Here is a 20,561-nt window from a genome sequence, read left to right on the forward strand (position 1 = left end):
AAACAGTGTTGTAATTAATACAGCTTCTGTATTATTATTCAGGTCTAGGTGGCCAGGAAACAGATGAGCAGTCTCCTACTACATATATCTAGCACGTTGTCGTGGGATTAAGTGATAAACTCTAGAATAATTAGTTTTGTTCTTCATTAAGATTATGGTTTCCCAGTAAAGACGGGTCACAAACACCTAAATAAGGAAACTGATAAGCTAGGTATTTGCATCAAAATGACAAACAATGATAGAAACATCCAGGGGAGGCTTTCTTAGAGACGAACGTTCTCACTGAGTAGCTAGCCTTGGCCTTAACATGGGAAGCTTGAGATGGAGAAAATATGGGTGTCCCAGATGTGGTGACTCGGAAAGGGTTTCATCTGTCTCCAGGACTGATCAGGGTCCTTGAGCTCTGCACTCTCAAAACACTCAAAACCCAAACACTTTAAAAAAAAAAAATGACTGGGCAGTTGACTAGAGCAAAACTCTTGATTCATTTATAGATCCGGTTGACTAACATTCATTGTGCAATGTTAAATTGCATTGATACTGCTCTGCTCATCACTGCTGGAGAATACAGCAAAGAAAATTTAAAACTAAGATGCCTTGAGTCTGGCTAAGCAAGATCGGTGTGAGGATTAGTCAAGACTCGTTGTCAACATGATACATTTGGGGAGGACTTCCAATGGAAGAACTGCCTCCATCACATTGGTCCTTGGATGTGCTTATGGGGGCATTTTCTTGATTGCTAGTTGATGGAGGAAGGTGTGGTCCTCTCTGGGTGGTAGCAATCCCTGGGCAGGTGGTCCTGGGTTGTATAAGAAAGCAGGCTGAGCTAGTCAGGGTAGCAAGCAAACCAAGAAGCAGCGGCCTTCCGTGATTCCTGCCCACTTGGCTTCCCTTGTAAATTAAATAAAGCATTTCCTCCCCAGGTTGCTTTTGGTCACAATATTTATCTCAAAACAGAGCAAACTAGGACCGTTGATTCAATTGCCTACACTGCTCCCCCTCCCCTCACCCATCTCCTCTCTCCTCTGTAGACTCTAGGCAAGATAGCAGAAGAAGATAATTGTTTCTGGTCTCACTCCTTGAGGGTAGGTGTCCTCTCTGCCTTCTGCAGATTGAGCATCCTCCCTTTGCTCTGGTATCTCTTGTAGTTTCCTGACTCTGCTCCACACTGGTGTTCACTGGGATCAGTTGAGTTAGGATACATTTTTTTCCTAACTGTGCTCGAGGGCATGGGGTCTCAGCCCTCCTCCTCCTGTTTTCTATTTTTGTAACTCTGAGCAAACTCCTCCTCTAAAATGGAAACTACAAAGTCTTCTTTGCTGGCTGCTGTGAGGGATATATGTGGCAGCGTTTAGTAACCGGCAGGGTAATGTGTGAAGCTTATCTGAGTTTGGCTGGAGATCCAGAGATCTAGATAGGGACAGGCTTTGGAACACTGAGAACCTAGGAAGAGGGACATGTCTGAAATTAGGGTGAAGAGAAGGGAGAACTCTGAAAATGCTATAATATCTGCAAAACTTGCATCCCATAGTTTGAGTCAAGATACAGAGAAGATGTTAGACAACTGAGCTCTCTAGTTAATCTCCCCGCTGGAATTCTAGCTCAGGCTTAAGATGTTTGGGGAAAATATTCATTTCTGATTGTTGTGGTGAGAGAGAGAGAGAGAGAGAGAGAGAGAGAGAGAGAGAGAGAGAGTCAAGGGGATGCTATGTAACCACCAGAGGGGAAAGATGTGAGCTGCCAGCTTGAACCTTGCTGGTAGGCCATGAGTCTCGTGGTAAGATATGAAATAATGGAAATGGGTTAGTTCTAGATGTAAGAGCTAGCTAGCAATATGCCTAAGCTATTGGCCAAACAGTATTGCAAATACTATAGCTTCTGTGTGGTTATTTCAGGAATCTGGGTGGCTGGGAAATGAACAAATGGCCTCCGACAACAGTACCACGCACACGGAGCTCTCATTTGGTTTTGTTCTGGGTGGAAAATGGCATCACAGAGCATGGAGAAGCAAGGGAAGCCAGCAGGTAAACCTGTTGATTCATTCACTCAACATATGCCACCTACGACAGTCACCTGGGTGGAGCTGGAGACAGTGCGGCTGGCAGAAATACCAGGCAAGCCTGTGCTTGGTCCTAACACCACCCAGCTACATGACGAGCTACATACACCAGGCTAAGGCATGAGCATTGCAGATAGGAGGCTGATGAAGCAACTCCCAGGGGTGGAGTTGTGGGGGAAAAGAGGGATCTGGAGCAGGGTTATGCACCCCAGAAAGCAGCATTCAGGTAAGGATGGTGTACTTGGAAGGTGGAGGTTTAGTGATGGGCCACCAGAGCAAGGTGGAGGATTTCAAGGTGCAAGTTAGTAACTTTAGTAGATTTACCAAGTTATGAAACCATGCCTGTCACCCTGTTTTAAGGGCACCCTATAACTCCAGTAGGCTCTCCTGCCCACCTCCCATTCCTGTCTCCTGCCTCAGGCAAACACTGTCAATTTCCACTTCACAGAATACTTCCTACCAGCGGAACTGTACAATGTGACACCCTTTGTTTGTCAGGTATCATGTTTTTGGAGTCCCTCCACACCGGACCAAGGATTTTATTCCTTTTTATTATGAATAGAATTCAATTGCATTTATATACATTCTACTTTTCTTTCCTTCCTTTCTTTATCTTTCTTTCCCTCCTTCCGTGCCCTGCTTTCCACATCATCCCCAATCCTGTCTCATGGGTTCTTGCTACCCAGGCTGGCCTTGAACTCTAAAATCCCTGCTTTAGCTTCCTGAGAGCCAAGATTGAGTGTGTACCACGATGTTTAACTAACATTTTCATGTCTATTCTCCAATTAATGGGCATCTGTATAGTGTTCACTTATGAATTATTATGAATGATTCTAGCGTACACACTCTTGAGTGCAGTTCTTTACACTTTTGAGTAGATACCCATTAATGGGACCACTGAATTGGAAGGTAAATTGTACTTATTTCTATGGGGAGGGGTTTGCCTAATTGTTTTTATATTGTAAAAATAGCTGTGCTAGATATAATTTACATGACATAAAATTCACCTGGTTTAAGTGGATGATTCAAAAAATATTAGTGCAACCAGGCATACCTTTAAATCAAACATTCAGGAGATAGAGAGGCAGGTGCATTTGACGCCAGCCAGGACTATATAGTGAGACCTTATCTCGTTTGTGAGTATATGTGCGTGTGCATGCACATGAATGCATGTGTATGTGTATGTGTGTGTGTGTGTGTGTGTGTGTGTATGTTTGTGTGTGTGTGTGCAAGTTCAGTGAGATGGCACAGTACTAAAGGTGCTTACTGCCAGGACTGATGACCTGAGTTTGATGCTGAAATCCACATGGTGCAAGGAGAGAGCCAACATCTACAGGTTGTCATGTGACCTCCTCATGTGAGCCAGGGCATGCAAGCACCCCACCCCTACTACATCTAGATTTTAAAAGATACATATTAATGCTCTAGGGAGAGTGGTGTTGGTGCACGCCTTTAATCCCAGCACTTGGGAGGCAGGGGCAGGCAGACCTCCGTGAGTTCAAGGTCAGCCTGGTCTACAGATTGAGTTCCAGGATTGGCTCCAAAGCAACACAGAGAAACCCTGTCTCAAAAAACCAAAAAAAAAAAAAAAAAATCTGGTTGTACACCCACAACCACCATCACTGCTATCAGGTTTTAGAACTTTTATGACCCTAAAAAGAAACCCCGAGTCTAATTATACCCACTCCTCATGCCCATGCCTAACAGTGGAAAATCTCGAATCTGCAGCCAGTTTCTCTACAGTGATGTCAGCCTTCTGTAAACATCCCAATGGAGGCCTCCTTTGTGGGACACGGAGTTTAACAAGCATCCACATTACACAAGGTGTCAGCACTTTGCTCCTTTCTGTCATCCAGCAACCTCCCACGGTGTGGCGGGTTGAACTGTGTGTCCACTCTGTCATGGGTAGCTTTGCTGTGGACGTTCGTGCTGGAGTTTTCATGGGTATGCTTTACAGCAGCTTCTCAGTTTCAGGAGGTCCCATTTATTAATTGTTTCTCAGTGTCTGTGCTACTGGGGTTATATTTAGGAAGTGGTCTCCTGTGCCAATAAGTTCAAGTGTACTTCCCACTTTCTTTTCTGTGAGGTTCAGTGTGGTTGATTTTATATTGAGGTCTTTGATCCATTTGGACTTGAGTTTTGTGTATGCAAATAGATATGGGTCTATTTTCATTCTACATGTTGATATCCAGTTATGCCAGTACCATTTGTTGAATATGCTTTCTTTTTTCCTTTTATATTTTTTGCTTCTATGTCAAAAATTAGGTGTTTGTAGGTGTGTGGATTGATATCCGGGTCTTTGATTCAGTTCCATTGGTCCTCCTGTCTGTTTTATGCCAATACCAGGCTGTTTTCAGTACTGTAGCTTTGTGATTTGAAATCAGGGATTATGATGCCTCCAGAAGTTCCTTTGTTGTACAGGATTGTTTTGGCTATCCTGGATTTTTTGCTTTTCCATATGAAGTTGAGTATTGTTCTTTTGAGGTCTGTGAAGAATTTTTCTGGGATTTTGATGGGCATTACATTGAATCTGTAGATGGCTTTTGGTAAGATTGCCATTTTTACTCTGCTAATACTACCTACCAAAGAGCATGAAAGATCTTTCCATTTTCTTGTGCCTTCTTGTTTGGTTAGAATTACTCCAAGATACTTTATGTTATTTGTGGTTATTGTGAAGGGTGATGTTTCTCTGATTTCTTTCTCAGCCCTTTTATCATCTGTGTAAAGGAGAGCTACTGATTTTTTAAGTTAATCTTGTATCCTGCTATATTACTGAAGCTGTTTTTGAGTTGTAGAAGTTCCTTGGTGGAATTTTTGGGGTAACTTATGTAAACTATTATATTATCAGCAAATAGTGAGAGTTTGACTTCTTTTCCGATTTGTATCCTCTTGATCTCCTTTTGTTGTTTTGCTCTTGCTAGAACCTCAACTACTATATTGAGTAGATATAGAGAGGGTGGACAACCTTGCCTTGTTCCTGATTTCAGTGGGATCACTTTGAGTTTGTCTCCATTTAGTTTGATGTTGACTGTTGGCTTGCTATATATTGCCTTTATTACATTTAGGTATGTTGCTTGTATCCCTACTCTCTCCAAGACCTTTATCATGAAGGGATGTTGTATTTTGTCAAAAGCTTTTTCAACATCTAATGAGATGATTATTTTTTTTCAGTTTGTTTATGTAGTGGATTTACATTGGCAGATTTTCCTATTTTGAACCATCCCTGCATCTCTGGAATGAAGCTGACTTTGTCATGGTGGATGATTTTTCTGTTGTGTTCTTGGGTTCGGTTTACCAGTATTTTATTGAGTATTTTTGCATTAATGTTCATGAGTGAGATTGGTCCATACTTCTCTTTCTTAGTAATGTCTTTTTTTAGGTATCAGGGTAACTGTAGCCTCATAAAAAGAGTTTAACAATGTTCCTTCTGTTTCTATTGTGTGGAACAATTTGAGAAGTATTGGTATTAGTTGTTCTTTGAAAATATTGTAGAATTCTGTGTTGGTATGGGCTTTTTTTTTGGTTGGGAGAATTTTGATGACTGTTTTTATTTCTTTAGCAGTTATAAGTCTATTTAATTTGCTTATCTGGTCTCAATTTAATTTTGGTGATATTTATCCAGAAATTGTCCATTTTCTTTAAGTTTTTTTAAAAATATATATATAGTTTTAATGTAGAAATAGACTTACAGAACCACCGTTCCCGTGGAGACCAGGAAAGCAGAAGAGCCCTTTAAGTTTTCCAATTTTGTGAAGTACAGGTTTTCGAAGTATGTCCTGATGATTCTCTGGATTTCTTCCATGTCTGTTGTTATGTCCCCATTTTCATTTCTAATTTTGTTAATTTGGATATTCTCTCTCTGCCTTTTGGTTAGTTTGGATAAAGGTTTGTCTATTTTGTTGATTTTCTCGAAGAACCAACTCTTGGTCTCATTGATTCTTTGTATTGTTTTCTTTGTTTCTATTTTGTTGATTTCAGCTCTCAATTTGATTATTTCCTGCTGTCTAGTGCTCCTGGGTGAGTTTGCTTCTTTTTGTTCTAGAGTTTTCAGGTGTTCTGTTAACTCACTACTGTGAGATTTTTTCCCACTTCTTTATGTAGGCATTTAGTGCTATGAACTTTCCTCTTAACACTGTGTCCCATAAATTTGGGTATGTTGTGTGGTCATTTTCATTGAATTTTAGGAAGTTTTTAATTTCTCCCTTTATTTCTTCCTTGACTCATTGGTGATTCAGGAGAGCATTGTTTAATTTCCATGTGTTTATGGTTTTCTGAAATTAGTGTTGCTGTTGAATTCTAATTTTAAGCCATGGTATCCAATAAGATACATGGGGTTATTCTAATATTTTTGTATTTGTTGAGGTTTGCTTTGTTACCTAGTATGTGGTCAGTTTTTGAGAAGCACCATGAGGTGCTGAGAAGAAGTTTTTTGTTTGTTTGTTTGGATAGAATGTTCTATAGATGTCTGTTAAGGCCATTTGAGTCATAACATCTGTTAGTTCCCTCATTTCTCTGTTAAGCTTCTGTCTGACAGACCTTTCCAGTGGTGATCATGGGTTGTTGAAGTCTCCCACTATTAGTGTGTGAGGTTTAATGTGCAACTTTAGCTTTAGTAACCTTTCTTTAACATATGAGAGTGTCCTTATATTCGGGGCATAGACGTTCAGTATTGAGATTTCCTCTTGATGGAATTTTTCTGTGACTCTTTTTTTTTTTTTTTTTTTTTTTTTTTTTTTGGTTTTTCGAGACAGGGTTTCTCTGTGGCTTTGGAGCCTGTCCTGGAACTAGCTCTGTAGACCAGGCTGGTCTCGAACTCACAGAGATCCGCCTGCCTCTGCCTCCCGAGTGCTGGGATTAAAGGCATGCACCACCACCGCCCGGCTTTTCCTGTGACTCTTTGTTTCTTTTTATTGATTTTAGTTTGGAGTCTATGTTGTTAGACATTAGTATATCTATACCAGCTTGTTTCTTAGGTCCATTTGATCAGAAATTTTTTTTTCAACCCTTTACTCTGAGGTGATGTCTGTCTTTGAGGTTGAGGTGTGTTTCCTGAATGTAGCAGAAGAATGGATTCTGTTTTCATATCCAGTTTGTTAGCCCGTGTCTTTTTATAGTTGAGTTGAGTCCGTTTATATTAAGGGATATTGATGACCTGTGGTTGCTAGTTCCTGTCATTTTGGTTTCCATTGTAGGTGATGCTATTGTGTGTGTTTTTCCCTTCTTCAGAATTTGCTGCTGTGAGATCATCTATTGTCTGTGTTTTTGTGGATGTAACTAACTTTCTTTGGTTGGAGGTTTTTTTTTTTTTTTTTTTTTTTCTAGTACTTTGTGTAGGGCTGGGTTCGTGGCTAGGTATTGGTTAAATCTGGTTCTCTCATGGAATATCTTGTTTTGTCCTTCTATGGTGTTTGAAAGTTTTGCTGGGTATAGAAGTCTAAACTGGCATCTGCGGTCTCTTAATGCCTGCATAACATTTGATCAGGACTTTCTGGCTTTCATTGTTTCCATTGAGAAGTCAGGTGTAATTCTCATAGGTCTGCCTTTTTTTTTGTTACCTAATATTCTTTCTTTATTTTGTATGCTTAGTGTTCTGATTATTATGTGGTGAGGGGACTTTTTTGGGGGGGGTCCAGTCTATTTGGTGTTCTGTAAGCTTCTTGTATCTTCATATTCACCTTGCTCCCAGTTTTCTCCCAGAGGGACTTCCACCGCTGTTCTGTTGCAGTGCCTCTTCCTCAAGGTGGCCCACCCTGGCAGCGGCAGCCCCATAGTTTTATTCCATATGGCTGAATAACGCTCCACTGTGTGTATGTACATCACATTTTACCCATCCGCCTGTTGCTGAACACCTCGGCTGACTCCACAACATGACTGTTGTGAACAGAGCCACAATGAATACAGCTGTACAGGCTTCCCGTGTCGTACTGGCTCAGATTCCTTTGGACATACACCCAAGAGTGTGATAGCTGGGTCACATGGCATATTTTAACTTTTTTTTAAGATACACACATACTTGTTTCCATAATGGCTGGGATTGGCTTATATTTCTTCGTGCCATCACCAGCATTTACTGTTTCCTGGCTATTAGTCATTCCAACTGGAGTGGGACAGACTTTCAATCTTGTTTTCATTTGCATTTTCATGATGATTAAAGATGTTGACATCTCGGTTTGAAAAGTCTCTAGTCAGCTTCTTTACTCATTGATTGGGCTGTTTGTTCTTTTGTTTAATTTTTGCTGTTTCTGTTTGTGGCAGTTTGAATGTAATGGGTCCCCATAAGCTCATAGGAAGTGGCACTATTAGGAGGTGTGGCACTGTTGGAGTAGGTATGGCCTTGTTGGAGGAAGTGTGTCACTGTGGAAATGGGCTTTGAGGTCTCATATGTGCTCAAGACACACCCAGTATCTTAGACTACTTCCTGTACCTTGAGTCAAGATGAAGGACTTGGGGCTGGAGAGATGCCTCAGAGGTTAAGAGCACTGGCTACTCTTCCAGGGGTCCTGAGTTCAATTCCCAGCAACCATATGGTGGCTCACAACCATCTATAATGAGATCCGATGTAGGGGAAGCCCAGCCCAAGGGGGCGTGTTCACCTCGGGCTAATGCTTACATAAAATCTGGCGGGGCGTGACTCCCGCCAGTCCCTTTTTATTTCCTGCTCATCACTGGAACCCTGGTTTCTCTCCCCTTCTTCCCCTTAATAAAGCTGATATTAAAGCTAGCCTGATTAATCCTATTTGCCGGTCGTTTACGCCCCTACAATCTGGTGCCCTTTTCTGGCCTGCAGGAATACATGCAGGCAGAACACTGTTTATATATTAAATAAATAAATCTTAAAAAATAATTGAAGGACTCTCAGCCATTTCTCCATCACCATGGCTGCTTGCAGGCCACCATGTTGCCCCATGATGATAATGGACTAAACTTCTGAAAATGTAAGCCACACCAATTAAATGTTTTTCCTTTATAAGAGTCAGAGTGATCATGGTATCTCCTCGCAGCAATAAAAACCCTAACTAAGACACAGCTGTTTAAGTTTTATGTGTATGGGCGCTTTGCCTACATGCCTATCTGTTTACCATATTTATGACTGGTGCCTGTGGAGGCCAGAGGAGGCAGTTAGGTCCCCATAGAGGCCAGAGGAGGCAGTCAGGTCCCTGTAGAGGCCAAAGAGGGATGTCAGGTCCCTGTACGGGCCAGAGGAGGCAGTCAGGTCCCTGTAGAGGCCAGAGGAGGCTGTCCTGTTCCCTGGAACTGGAGTTACAGGCGGTTATGAACTACCATGTGGGTGTAGAACCCAAACCTGGGTTCTCTGGAAAGTAGCCTTGCTCTTAACTGTTAACCTATCTCTCTAGCACCTATTTAGGTTTTTTGAGACCAGGTCTGATCAGATAGCACTGGCTGGCCTGGAAGTCACTACATAGACCAGGCTGGCTTCAGCCTTCAGCAGTCCTCCAGCTTCTGTGTGCTAGGATTGCAGATGTGTGTCATTGCATTCCAGCATGGATTTCATCTTCCAAGTTCCTTAAGTTCTGGATATTAATTCCCTATTGGGTTGCTATCTGGCAAACATTTTCTCGTGTTCTGTAGGCTGTACTCTCGGCTATGCAGAAACTTTTCCGCTAGACGCAATCTCATCTGCTAACTATTATTCTAATTTCCTGAGCCCTCAGAGTCCTTTGTCGCTGTTGAAGTAGGACCGTCTTGCTAGTCTTGCTAGCGCTGTGTTACAAATCATTTACTAATTACAGATGCATTATCAAAGATGTGATTTCCAGTTGTTTGCTCCAAGCAGGTGTCTCAGTTTCTCAAGTTGTTTTTCCTTACCTTTAAGACCTTTGAGTGGGGAGGACAAGACAGAATGGTACTTCAAAATAGGGCGCAAGGGCGGGGAGGGGGGCGGGGAGGGGACAGATTGCTCCATTTCTAGGTTGTAACAAGCACTTGCCGAGTCTTTTAAAAGCCCCTGGGAATCAAAGGGTTATAAAGTGCTGTTTCTGGAAGCCTGTTTACAGTCCAGTTAATCAGTAAGCCAGAGTCGCCAAGTGGAGATGCGCAGAGCCCTTCCAAAAGATTTTCTAGGCTTAGGAGGAGAAGAGAAATGAGCTCCGGGGCCATCGTGGCTATCCCAGGGCCACAGAAATAATTCCCAGCATTGCAGAGGCCGGGTCTCCAGTCTCCTGCAGGCGCCGCAGGTGTGGCAGGTGCGAGGCCTGGCGCTCTTGGCTCTGGATCCTGATTGGCAGAAGATTGCTTGGAGAGTAGGGGGCACGTTTTACAGCCGCTGGGAAGCTCAGCGAGATGCCAGACCTACCTTCAGCCTTCCTGCCCCTCCTCCTTCTTTCCAAGTTAGTTGCCCCTGTGACCTTTCGTCACCACCGCTACGATGACCTCGTGAGGACGCTGTACAGGGTGCACAACCAATGCCCGGACATCACGCGGCTCTACAACATCGGGCGCAGCGTGAAGGGGAGGTACCTCTACGTTCTGGAGTTCAGTGACCACCCAGGGATCCATGAGCCCTGTAAGTCTTGAGTAGGTCTGGGGTGTGTTGGGAAACTAACACCTACAAATTCAGAGATGGTAGTTGCTGCTCCAGTGGAGACCTCCATACACAATGCATTACCTCTCTCTCCTCCTCAGAAGGCAGGCTATCCTACCTGGACCCTAGGAGATGTGACCCCAGTTCAGACTCCGCTCATTCCTCCTTCCTGGGTTCTGTTTGCTTCAGGGGTAAAGGGTGTCTTCCTTCTGTTCCCTCCACCCTCCCCTCCCTTCCCTCACATCCCTGGTCTTTTTCTCTTATTCCTTCTGTCAGGATTCAACAGCCTGGGAGCATAGCAGAAATGGTTGACCTCCTAGTTCTCCCGAGGGGTCAGGTACATATCTTCCTGGAACAGCAGTGAGCCAGCACGGTGTCCTAGAGAGAGTTCAGGGGTTGGGACTGTTGTTTTCTTTTTTGTTAGTTTGCTTCTGTCATCAAAGCAATCCATGTTTGCTTTGAAAATAGTTCATGACCAGCTAAGCAACATAAGAAAGCCCCATCGCAAAACAACCAACCAAGTGAAAAAACTAGAAATTGCATAAGGAAAAAGTAACAAGCTGAAGCACAATCCCAACACTCAAGGATAACTATTATTTATGTAGATTGAAATCGCTCCTTCCAGGCATGATACCCAAGCCTACCTTTCAAATGCGCGTGTCTTTTCACAGAACTGGAATCTGACTGTAGCTGTCTCCCTTGGCTCCTCGCCTGTGTCTATGAATGCAGATCTAAGGCATCATTCTTTCCTGTGTAATATGCTATTGCCTGGTTTCATTAACCGCTCACATATCCATGAACATTGATGACGTCTCTAGCCTCTTGTTGCTTTGTTGGTGACTTTGAGTTAAGTCACATGGCTATATCAGTTCCTCCTTCAGACGTCAACAGCAAATCTCTTCGTCTCCCTCTCACACCCCAGCCCCGCTTTATTCTTCTTTATAACTTGATTTAAATCATTGCACAAGGCTCCCGATGGGTCTTCCACCCAAAGATGGCCATTGTCTGAACCCGTCTACTCCCAACTTGGCTAGGAGATGCCAAAATCATTTCTTTCATTACTAATACAGTCTTCTTGTACTCCTGCTTTAAAGGTGCAATGAGTGATGACCATGACAGCTTCAAAATTTTATACCAAGGAAGCTCAAGAAGAACAACATGATTCCCTGGGGTTAAGGTCTTGCCTAACAAGCCCTTGCTTTTACGCAGATCACGTGCATGGTGTGAAAGTTTAAGGCTGTTGATGGTCTTGACGAAGTTAGCCTCTTAGACCACGCCCCTTTCTTGGGTACTTCTAGCACTCAAGGCTTTCCTTGAGTCGGTGCAGACAATGCTGGCTCTCACTGATCCCTCTTTCCCCCTGAGTTAGCAGTTCTTTCCTTTGCTTCTTACATTCCTTCATTCTACAAATATTTACCCACCACCTACTAGATAGAAGAACTTTTGTTGGGGCTGTAGAGATGGCTCAGCAGTCTAGAGAGCACTTGCTGTTCTTCTAGAGGTACCTAGCAGCTCACAATCACTGTAACTCCAGTTCAAGAGGATCTGATACCCTCTTCTGGACTCTGTGGAACACACAGACACACACATAATTAAATAATAAACCAGAAGGGGGAGGGAGATCCCTATTAACAAAAAAAAAGAAAAAAAAACTTTCCAGCAGGCATGCTGGCACTTTAATAGGCTTTAGAAATGAAACAAAGAATAATGCAGGTTTTTCCCTAATAGGCCTGAATTATAGCGGACTAAGACCAGTCATAGATGGGGCACTGCGTAAATGCTTGCCGTGTCAGATGGGGTAAGTTCTGTAGTGAGAGTTTAAATGGGAAAGAGAGGAGGTGTGCTGTGTGGCAATCCAGAGGGAAGCAGAGGAGCTCCCTGGTGTGCCAAAGGCTTCTCTGGCTGAAGTGTATCCAGCAGAGATCTGAAGGTCTCTGAGGGGGAGGGGCTGGCAGGCTAAGGAAAAAGAAAATGCAGCCCTGGGACACAGAGCCCAGTTGGCACTGAGGTCAGAGCCAGGTGTTGAGAGCGCTGGGCACCAGGAGCTTGTCTGGGACTTACAGGCAGGTGGACTTTACTTTGAGCAAAGCGAGATGCTGCTGGGGTGTTTTAGGCAGAGGAGTTGTGCGCCCTGACCTAAAGGTGCTCAGAAACGACTGGGTGTGGAGGCTAACTGCTGCAGCTCCAGGACCAGCCGCCTGCTCTGGGGAATGAAGGGTTGCTTGGTTTATTTGTTTGTTTGTTTAACCTTTATTGATTCTTTGTGGATTTCTCATCATGTTCTGATCTCACTTATCTCCCTGTCTGGGTGAATGAAGTTTCGTGGACCGCCATAACACTCATTTGTTCTTGAGTTATCTGTGCTGGCTTCCCCTGAAAGAGCTGGGTAGCTGTGCCGGTGATAACATTGTCCACAGAGCCGAAGGATTCCACGTCAGGCCCCTCCTGGCCCTTCACATAAACTTCCTGTCACATCTTGGGTGGGCAGCATGGATGCAGATGGAGCCACACAGACGTAGGAAGGCTGAGTGTGTGTGTGGGGGGGGTGTGTGTGACAAAGACGCCGGTTGTGAAGGTGCGATAGAAGGAGCCAAACTAATCACCGGTGGCGCTTATTATGGGAAATGGTTGTATCCTGTCTCTATTGAAATTAAAAGCAGAGGGCTTGCTGGTGAGCACCCACTGAACACAGCACAAGGCTGGGTGAACCAGACCAGAGATTTCTATACCCGTGTCTCACATTGCTTTGAGTAACGAAGAGACTAGAGGAGACTAAATAGATTTTCCAAATTTTATTTTACCAAAGACAAAGGCCTGCTCTTTACTATCACAAACATTTTCTTCTAAGAAAGAAATATGAGAAAGAGGCGGGGAGTGGCGCTGCACACCTTTCTTCCCAGCACTTGGAAGCAGAGGCAGGAGGATCTCTGTGAGGCTGGCCTGGTCTCCATAGTAAGTTCCAGGACAGTCTGGGCTACATGGAGAGCCCTGTCTCAAACAGACAAGAAACAAGAAAGAAAGCAGAAAGGAAGGGAGGGGGGGAATGAGGGAGGGAGGGAGGGAGGGAGGGAGGAAGGAAGGAAGGAAGGAAAGAAGAAGAAAGAAGAGAGAGGGAGAGAGGGAAAGAAAGGATGTGAAAGAAAAAAGACAAAAGATTAATGAAATAGCATTAATAAAATTCGCAAACACCCCCCATCTGAACGTTCCCCCTTCAAAGACCTACTCCACAAGTTTTCTGTGAAGGTTAGCAACAATGAACATGAAGTTAGTACACTGGGATTCAATAAATGGTGGTCATTATTATTCCAGGCTTGGATTTCTATAGTTTTTCCAATTGCAATTTATGAGGAAGGGGCACAGGGGTTGCTGGGAACGACCTAATGAAAGCCTGAGATTTTCTTTCCCTTTATTTTGGGAGGAAGTAAGGTGGAGTGGAGTGAGACAAAGTCTTGTGAGTCCGCAGGTTAGTTTGGAACAAAGTTGGCCTTGAACCCGCCTGCCTCTTCAAGAGCTGGGTTGTGTTTCTGTTGCCAGTGGAACCGGAAGTCAAGTACGTGGGGAACATGCACGGGAATGAGGTGCTGGGCCGTGAGCTGCTGCTGCAGCTGTCGGAGTTCCTCTGTGAGGAGTTCAGGAACCGGAACCCGCGAATCCTGCGCCTCATCCAGGACGCACGCATTCATATCCTGCCTTCCATGAACCCCGACGGCTATGAGGTGGCTGCCGCGCAGGTACGCAGTCCAAGGGAGGTGCATTGAAGAGACTGAAGCCATCTTAGGAAATGGGTCAGTTGACAGTGTGTCCCATGTCCTCTCGAAAATCTCAGTAAAAAGAGGCGGGGGGGGGGGGGGGAGGGAGGGTGGGAAGGGATGGGGGAGAGAGGGAGGGAGAGAGAAGGGGGAGAAATAGAAGATGGAGAGAGGGAGGGAAGAGAGAGGGAGAGATGGGGGAGAGAGAGGGAGAAATGGGGGAGAGAAAGAGGGAGGGAGGGAGACAAATAGCTGGGGTGCAGGGAAAGGCAGAACCTAAAGGTTAAAACGTTAACATCCCTGAAATGCCTTGCTTGTGGTAACTGTGGACTCTGCTTGAATTCCAGCCTCCTACACCAGTCCAGATAACCTGTAAAATTCTGCAGATGGGAGAGGGTGTTACCGAATACCCAGTTTCCTGTACTTTTAGCAGAAAACTACACACTTTTGCCAGATCTTGGGAAGGGGTTAATTATAGATGATTCCTGCCCCCCCCCCCCGCAAGCAACCTATTGAGGCTTTAAACAAGCTAGCCAAATATTCCACCACCAAACTGTATTCCCAAACCTTTTTTTAATTTTTATTCCGAGACAGGAACTTGAAAAATTCCCCGAGCTAGACTCGGAACTCATGAAGCAGGTCTCAAGCTTAGGACCCTCCTGACTCAGGAGGTGACTGGGTCACAGCTGCGTTACTAGGCCTGGCACCTGTTTCTCCAGAGCCTGCCTTCTGCTAGTGGGGTGCTCGGCATTCCAATTCTTTATTCTGGAGTCGTTCTTGCGGTGAGACGCACAGAAGCATGCTTCCTGGCTTGCCCTTCATTTCCTAACATAGATGCCGCGTGCTGTCGCGGCTCCCTTTAAAACCCTGCGTTGTGGTTGTGGGTCAAAATAACAGGGGAAGGGTTTTTGAAATGTGGGTTCCAGAGCTCAGCTCAGTCTCCCTAATGTCGCAGAAAAGCCCAGGCATCTAGCTGCCGTCCACACAGCACATGTGTTCTTTAAAAAGCTGCATTTAAATATCTATGGAAGGAAGATTAAGTTAGAAGTGTATTTTAAACCTGCTGGAAGCTGGTTGAGCGGAGGCAGATAAGGTGCCTACCAGACCCAAAGGCTGGCCCAGCACAAAGCTAACTCAGTCTCACAGTTTCTGCTGAAATGACTGAACACACAGAAAGAGAACCCATGGAAAGCACTGTCAGGTCTGGGCCTTGCATTCCGGAGGAGGGAGAAAGCTAGAGAAGGGGAGAGGGGAACTCCAGTTTGGCCCCATCCTGCATTCGCTTTCTCAGTATACAGCAGGGAAGCGGGAGAAGCAACTCAGCACTGCCCACATCCTTGCAACAGACAAGATGGAAAAGAGAACAGAAATCCCCTGTGGCCCCTTCCCTGCCTGCTCAGTGTGTTCTTAGTCAGAGGGAGGAGATCTTGAACATGGTTGACTCTGAGAGAGGACCCTCTAGGATCTCAGACTCTTCTGTGCAGAGAAAAATTATCTGCATGGCTGCCCCAGGAGATGCTTAGCCATTTGCAGGGAAGGAGAATAATGGCTCCCCGGTGATTCACATCCTAATCCCCAAACCTATGAAAACGTTATATAGCTTGGGTAGAGAGAATTAAGGTTGCAGATAAAACTGAGGTCACTAATCATTTGACACAAAATTACTAGATCTCTTAAGGGAGCCCAGCCACTTTGGGCATTAGTGTGGAAGAGGGAGTGTAGGGGTGGGAAGGAAAGAAACACTTCAGGTGTTTCGCAGCTAGCTCTGAAGATGGAAGAAAGAACCATAAACCTAAAAATGTGAAGGGTTCCTAGAAGCCGTGGAAGTCAGGGAAAGAGTCCCTTAGAGTCTCGCTGGCACCTCACTGTGACACCCAGTTCAGGCTTCTGAGCTCCAGGTGAAAAGCTGCCATGGTTTATTTGGTTGGTCGGTTGGTTGGTTGGTTTTTGAGATAGGATTTCTCTGTGTAGCCCTGGCTGTCCTGAAACTTGCTCTGTAGACCAGGCTAGCCCCAAACTCATAAAGATCCACTTGCCTCTGCCTCTCAAGTGCTGGGATTAAAGATGTGCTCCACCACCATCCACTTTAGCGATAGCAAGCCATTACACCATTTGCTCTGTTGATGGGAACCTAGCTGAGTGATTTGCTCTTCCTCTTCCTCCTGTTCTTCTTCCTCTCTCACTCCTCCTATTTCCCCTTCTTTCTCGTCCTCTTCCTTTTTTTGGACTTTGCTGGAGATGAAATCCAGAAGTTTCACACCTACTAAGTTAACACTCTGACACCAACCACAACCTGTAGCCCAGAAAGCCCCCCTTTGCCAGCCTGATGAGCAGTCGTGCACAGAACCAACCAATGAAGCCCAGTGCTCCTAATAGTGACAGTCAAGAGCTGCACTGCTAAGAACAAGAAGCAGAAAAATCCCTGCTCAAAAGTCAGAGAAATGTTTGAAATGGAACAGAAATTATGGAGGTAACTTAAGAGAACTTTTTAAAACATAATGTTTTCAGTGAGTCTAAGATTAAAACACGTAAGCAGGATGCCCATGTGAGCAGGATGCCCATGTAAAAAGGGAAGTGCCGAGAATGATAAATATTCTTTTATTTTTTTTTGGATTTTTTGAGACAGGGTTTCTCCGTAGGTTTTGGTTCCTGTCCTGGAACTAGCTCTTGTAGACGAGGCTGGCCTCGAACTCACAGAGATCCGCCTGTCTCTGCCTCCCGAGTGCTGGGATTAAAGGCGTGTGCCACCACCGCCTGGCTGATAAATATTCTTAAAGAAAATTTGAATGACATCTCTGACTTGCCAATAGGAAGTGAGGTTCGTTCACCTCACTTCCAGGAACAAGCGAGAATTTGAGCTTTACCCATTTAGTCTGTAGTACTGTAGTGGACACTAGTCCCCGTCTCCAGGGACACACAAAACAGTTCTAATGATTCTCCCACATACACACGCACACGTTCACAGACCTTTTACCCCCACTCTGAAGCAGAATCTCACATAGCTCAGGCTGGCCTTGAACTTGCTGTGCAGCAAAACATGACCTTGAATTTCTGAACCGCGTGCCACCGTGGTATTCTGTGGTGCCAGGGATCGAACAGGGGACTTCATGAATGCCAGACAAGCACCCGAAACAACTGAGCCCTAGCTGCAGCCCAGCCCTAATGGGGGTTTTAACGCATCTCTGTTATAGCACCCTGTATTTACTGATGCATTTGTCTGCGAATTCCTAGGAGGCTGGAGCAATATCATACTTAGCTCTTTCCTCAGTGTCTGAGGGCACTGGGTTGGCAGTGTGTAAGTGAATGGCAGTTGACTAAATGGATGAGTGAGTCGGTGGGGGAAACATAAACAAGAAAGCTAAAATCAGAAGTATGAACAGAGAAATTAAGGGATCGAGAAGTTTAAGACTACTCAAAGGAAAAGAATCCTAGTATTTCATAATTTGGTTTCATTAGCATATGCTAATTATATATGCATAAGGGTTTCTTGGTGACATTTTCATGCATGTTTATAAAGTTGTCCTTTCTACCTCCTGCATGCGACCCAGAGTTTAACTAAGGTTGCTTTTGTGAGCATGGATGAAAGGTCAGTTATTGGAGCACGAGCATTTGACTTATGGCTGCACCACTGAAGAGCTCCCCAATATCTGTTAACTGTCAATAGCTCTTCAGGGAGGGGTGGGGCCTTGGGAGCCCTTTCTCCCTAGCAACCATTAACTACTTGTAAATAAATCAGAGAGGGGTGGGGTCTAGGGAGTTTTGAAGTGCCCACTCTTGCACAGGTCATCCACACACAGCTGCTGTGAGCTCATTAACTCAACAGCCACGTCATGCCTGGGAGATAGCATTCCACTGCCCTCTTACGCTCCACCTCCGCCTCTTCCACGGTGTTCCTGGAGCCTTGGGAGGGTGACAGATGGCCCATCTAAGGCTAAGTCATCAACAAACAGTCACTTATTCTTAGCACTTTGGTTCTAAGTCTCTGTGGTGATGGCTACCCCCTGCAAAAACACACTTCCCTGACCAAAGCACGAATCTAGACAATCATAAAAAAGCCAGTATTATCGATGCCCTTATACACACCTGTGGTCCCAGCATTCAGGCAGGAGGATCAGGCTCAAAAGCTCACGGTCATCCTTGCTGTATAGCTAGTTTAAGAATACATAAGCCCTTGTCTCATGAGGGAGGGCAGGAGGGAAGGACTGGGGAATGGATGTACTAGCTACTGTTCTGTTTGGACAAAACACCACAACCAAGGCAACTTCTGAAAGAAAGCATGGAAGGGCTTCCAGTTTCGGAGCCTAGGAATCCATGATGCTAGAGCAAAGGCTCGGTGGCAGGGACAGCTGAGAGCTCACATCCTGATCTGAGAGCAGAAGGCAGAGAGACACTGGGAATGGCGGGGCTCTTTTGAAATCTCAAAGCTCACCCCAGTGAAGCACTTTCTCCAGCAAGGCCACGCCTCCTAAAACTTCCCAAACAGCCACCAACTGAGGACTAAGTATTCAGAGGCCAGAGACTTCTGGGGATCTTTCCAACCAGCACAGAGAGAAGAGAGAAAAAAAAGAAAGGTGCACAGAAAAAGACACACGAGGGAGGCCAGGAAGGCAGGAAACAAGACTTCCTGGCAGACATCTTGCTTCTGAAAGCTAGGGACAGGGCCAACAAAGTGGCTCAGCAGGTAAAAGTCACTTGCTGTGAAAGAGTAGGGACCTGAGTTCAATCACTGGAGCTGACATAAGGTTTGGAAGGCGAGAACTGACTCCACAAAGTTGTCCTTTGACCTCAGGAGGCACACTGTGCCCTGCGTGCCCCCGCAATAATAAATAAAATTTAAAGACAAGGACTGCCTATGACCGCCAGTAACTAGAACGGACAAAACTTTCGGAGAGTATGACCACACTGATGCCTGGGTTTTAAATTTAACCCTTCAGGTCTTGGAGAGAATTGATGCCATCAGCAGCCTCTGGTTTTGTGGTCATTTGTTACAACAGCCCTAAGAAACTGACAGATACAGTGTCACTGCTGGGTGGGTAATCAAAATTCAGTGAACCCACACTACTGAAAAATTAAAAAGAGGGAAGTCCCAGTAGGTGCTATATGGGTGAATCTCAAAGACAGATCATGTGACGAATGATCGCACCTACACATGACATGTACAGAGAAAGACAAATCCGCAGAAACAGAACATGGCTTTTTAGTTTTTGGGTTTTTTTTTTTTTTTTTTTTTTTTGGTTTTTCCGAGACAGGGTTTCTCTATGGTTTTGGAGCCTGTCCTGGAACTAGCTCTTGTAGACCAGGCTGGTCTCGAACTCACAGAGATCCGCCTGCCTCTGCCTCCCGAGTGCTGGGATTAAAGGTGTGCACCACCACCGCCCGGCAGAACATGGCTTTTTAGCACCGGGGTGAAAATAAGAAGCGGCTGTGACCGGGAATATTGTTTGATATACACAAATATTCTAGTTATGATTTCAGGATGACTGACTGTGGTGATGTCTCCCCCACTCTGCTCGCAAACTAAAATGCATTGAGCTGCATTCTTAAAACACGCGATTCTGTAAAGCAATCTTAGGAGTCGCTCCCACTAGAGCTTCCCTGGAATCCCCTAGAACTTCATGGCAGTCTACAGTTGAACCACTCAAGGGGGGTGCTGGCTATGTGAAGGGCGATAATAGTACATCATTTCGTAAACTAAGTTAGTGTGTTGGCTTGAATGAGACATATCCTCGTCCATAGGCTCGCGTATTGGAACCCCTGGTCCCCCCTTTGGTGGTGCTTTTGGGGGGAGGGGCTTGGAACCTTTAGGAGGTCGAGTCCTGCTAAGGGAAGTGTGTTCCTGTCGGCGTGCTTTGAGGATTTATTGATTTGCTCTTTCCTCTTCTCTCCCAATGCTTCCTGTGTGTGATTAAACGTGATCAGCCAATTTCCTGCTCCTGCTATCATGCCCTGTGTCATGGTAGCATGTCATCCATGCTCTGTGTCGTGGTAGCATGTCAACCGTGCCCTGTGACGTGGTAGCATGTCAACTGTGCCCTGTGTCGTGGTAGCATGTCAACCGTGCCCTGTGTCGTGGTAGCATGTCAACCGTGCCCTGTGTCGTGGTAGCATGTCAACCGTGCCCTGTGTCGTGGTAGCATGTCAACCGTGCCCTGTGTCATGGTAGCGTGTCAACCGTGCCCTGTGTCATGGTAGTGTGTCAATCGAGCCGAGT

The 20,561-nt window shown here is 45.1% G+C and overlaps 1 protein-coding gene across 2 annotated transcripts in view; it reads left to right on the forward strand.

The window, feature by feature from the left end:
• Positions 1-10,117: 10,117 nt before the first annotated feature.
• Cpn1 (carboxypeptidase N subunit 1) overlaps positions 10,118-20,561 on the forward strand; it is a 30,549-nt gene continuing 20,105 nt past the window's right edge. For both annotated transcript variants that reach the window (XM_041661635.1, XM_041661636.1), the window contains exons 1-2: positions 10,118-10,583; positions 14,136-14,332. In XM_041661635.1, coding sequence (XP_041517569.1) covers positions 10,361-10,583; positions 14,136-14,332 — 420 coding nt within the window. In that variant the 5' untranslated portion in view covers positions 10,118-10,360. The remainder of the gene's footprint in view (positions 10,584-14,135; positions 14,333-20,561) is intronic.

Source organism: Microtus oregoni, unplaced genomic scaffold (genome assembly GCF_018167655.1).
Source record: "Microtus oregoni isolate MIOR12 unplaced genomic scaffold, Mior012 000012F_ref0000307, whole genome shotgun sequence".
Classification (NCBI taxonomy): Eukaryota; Metazoa; Chordata; class Mammalia; order Rodentia; family Cricetidae; genus Microtus; species Microtus oregoni.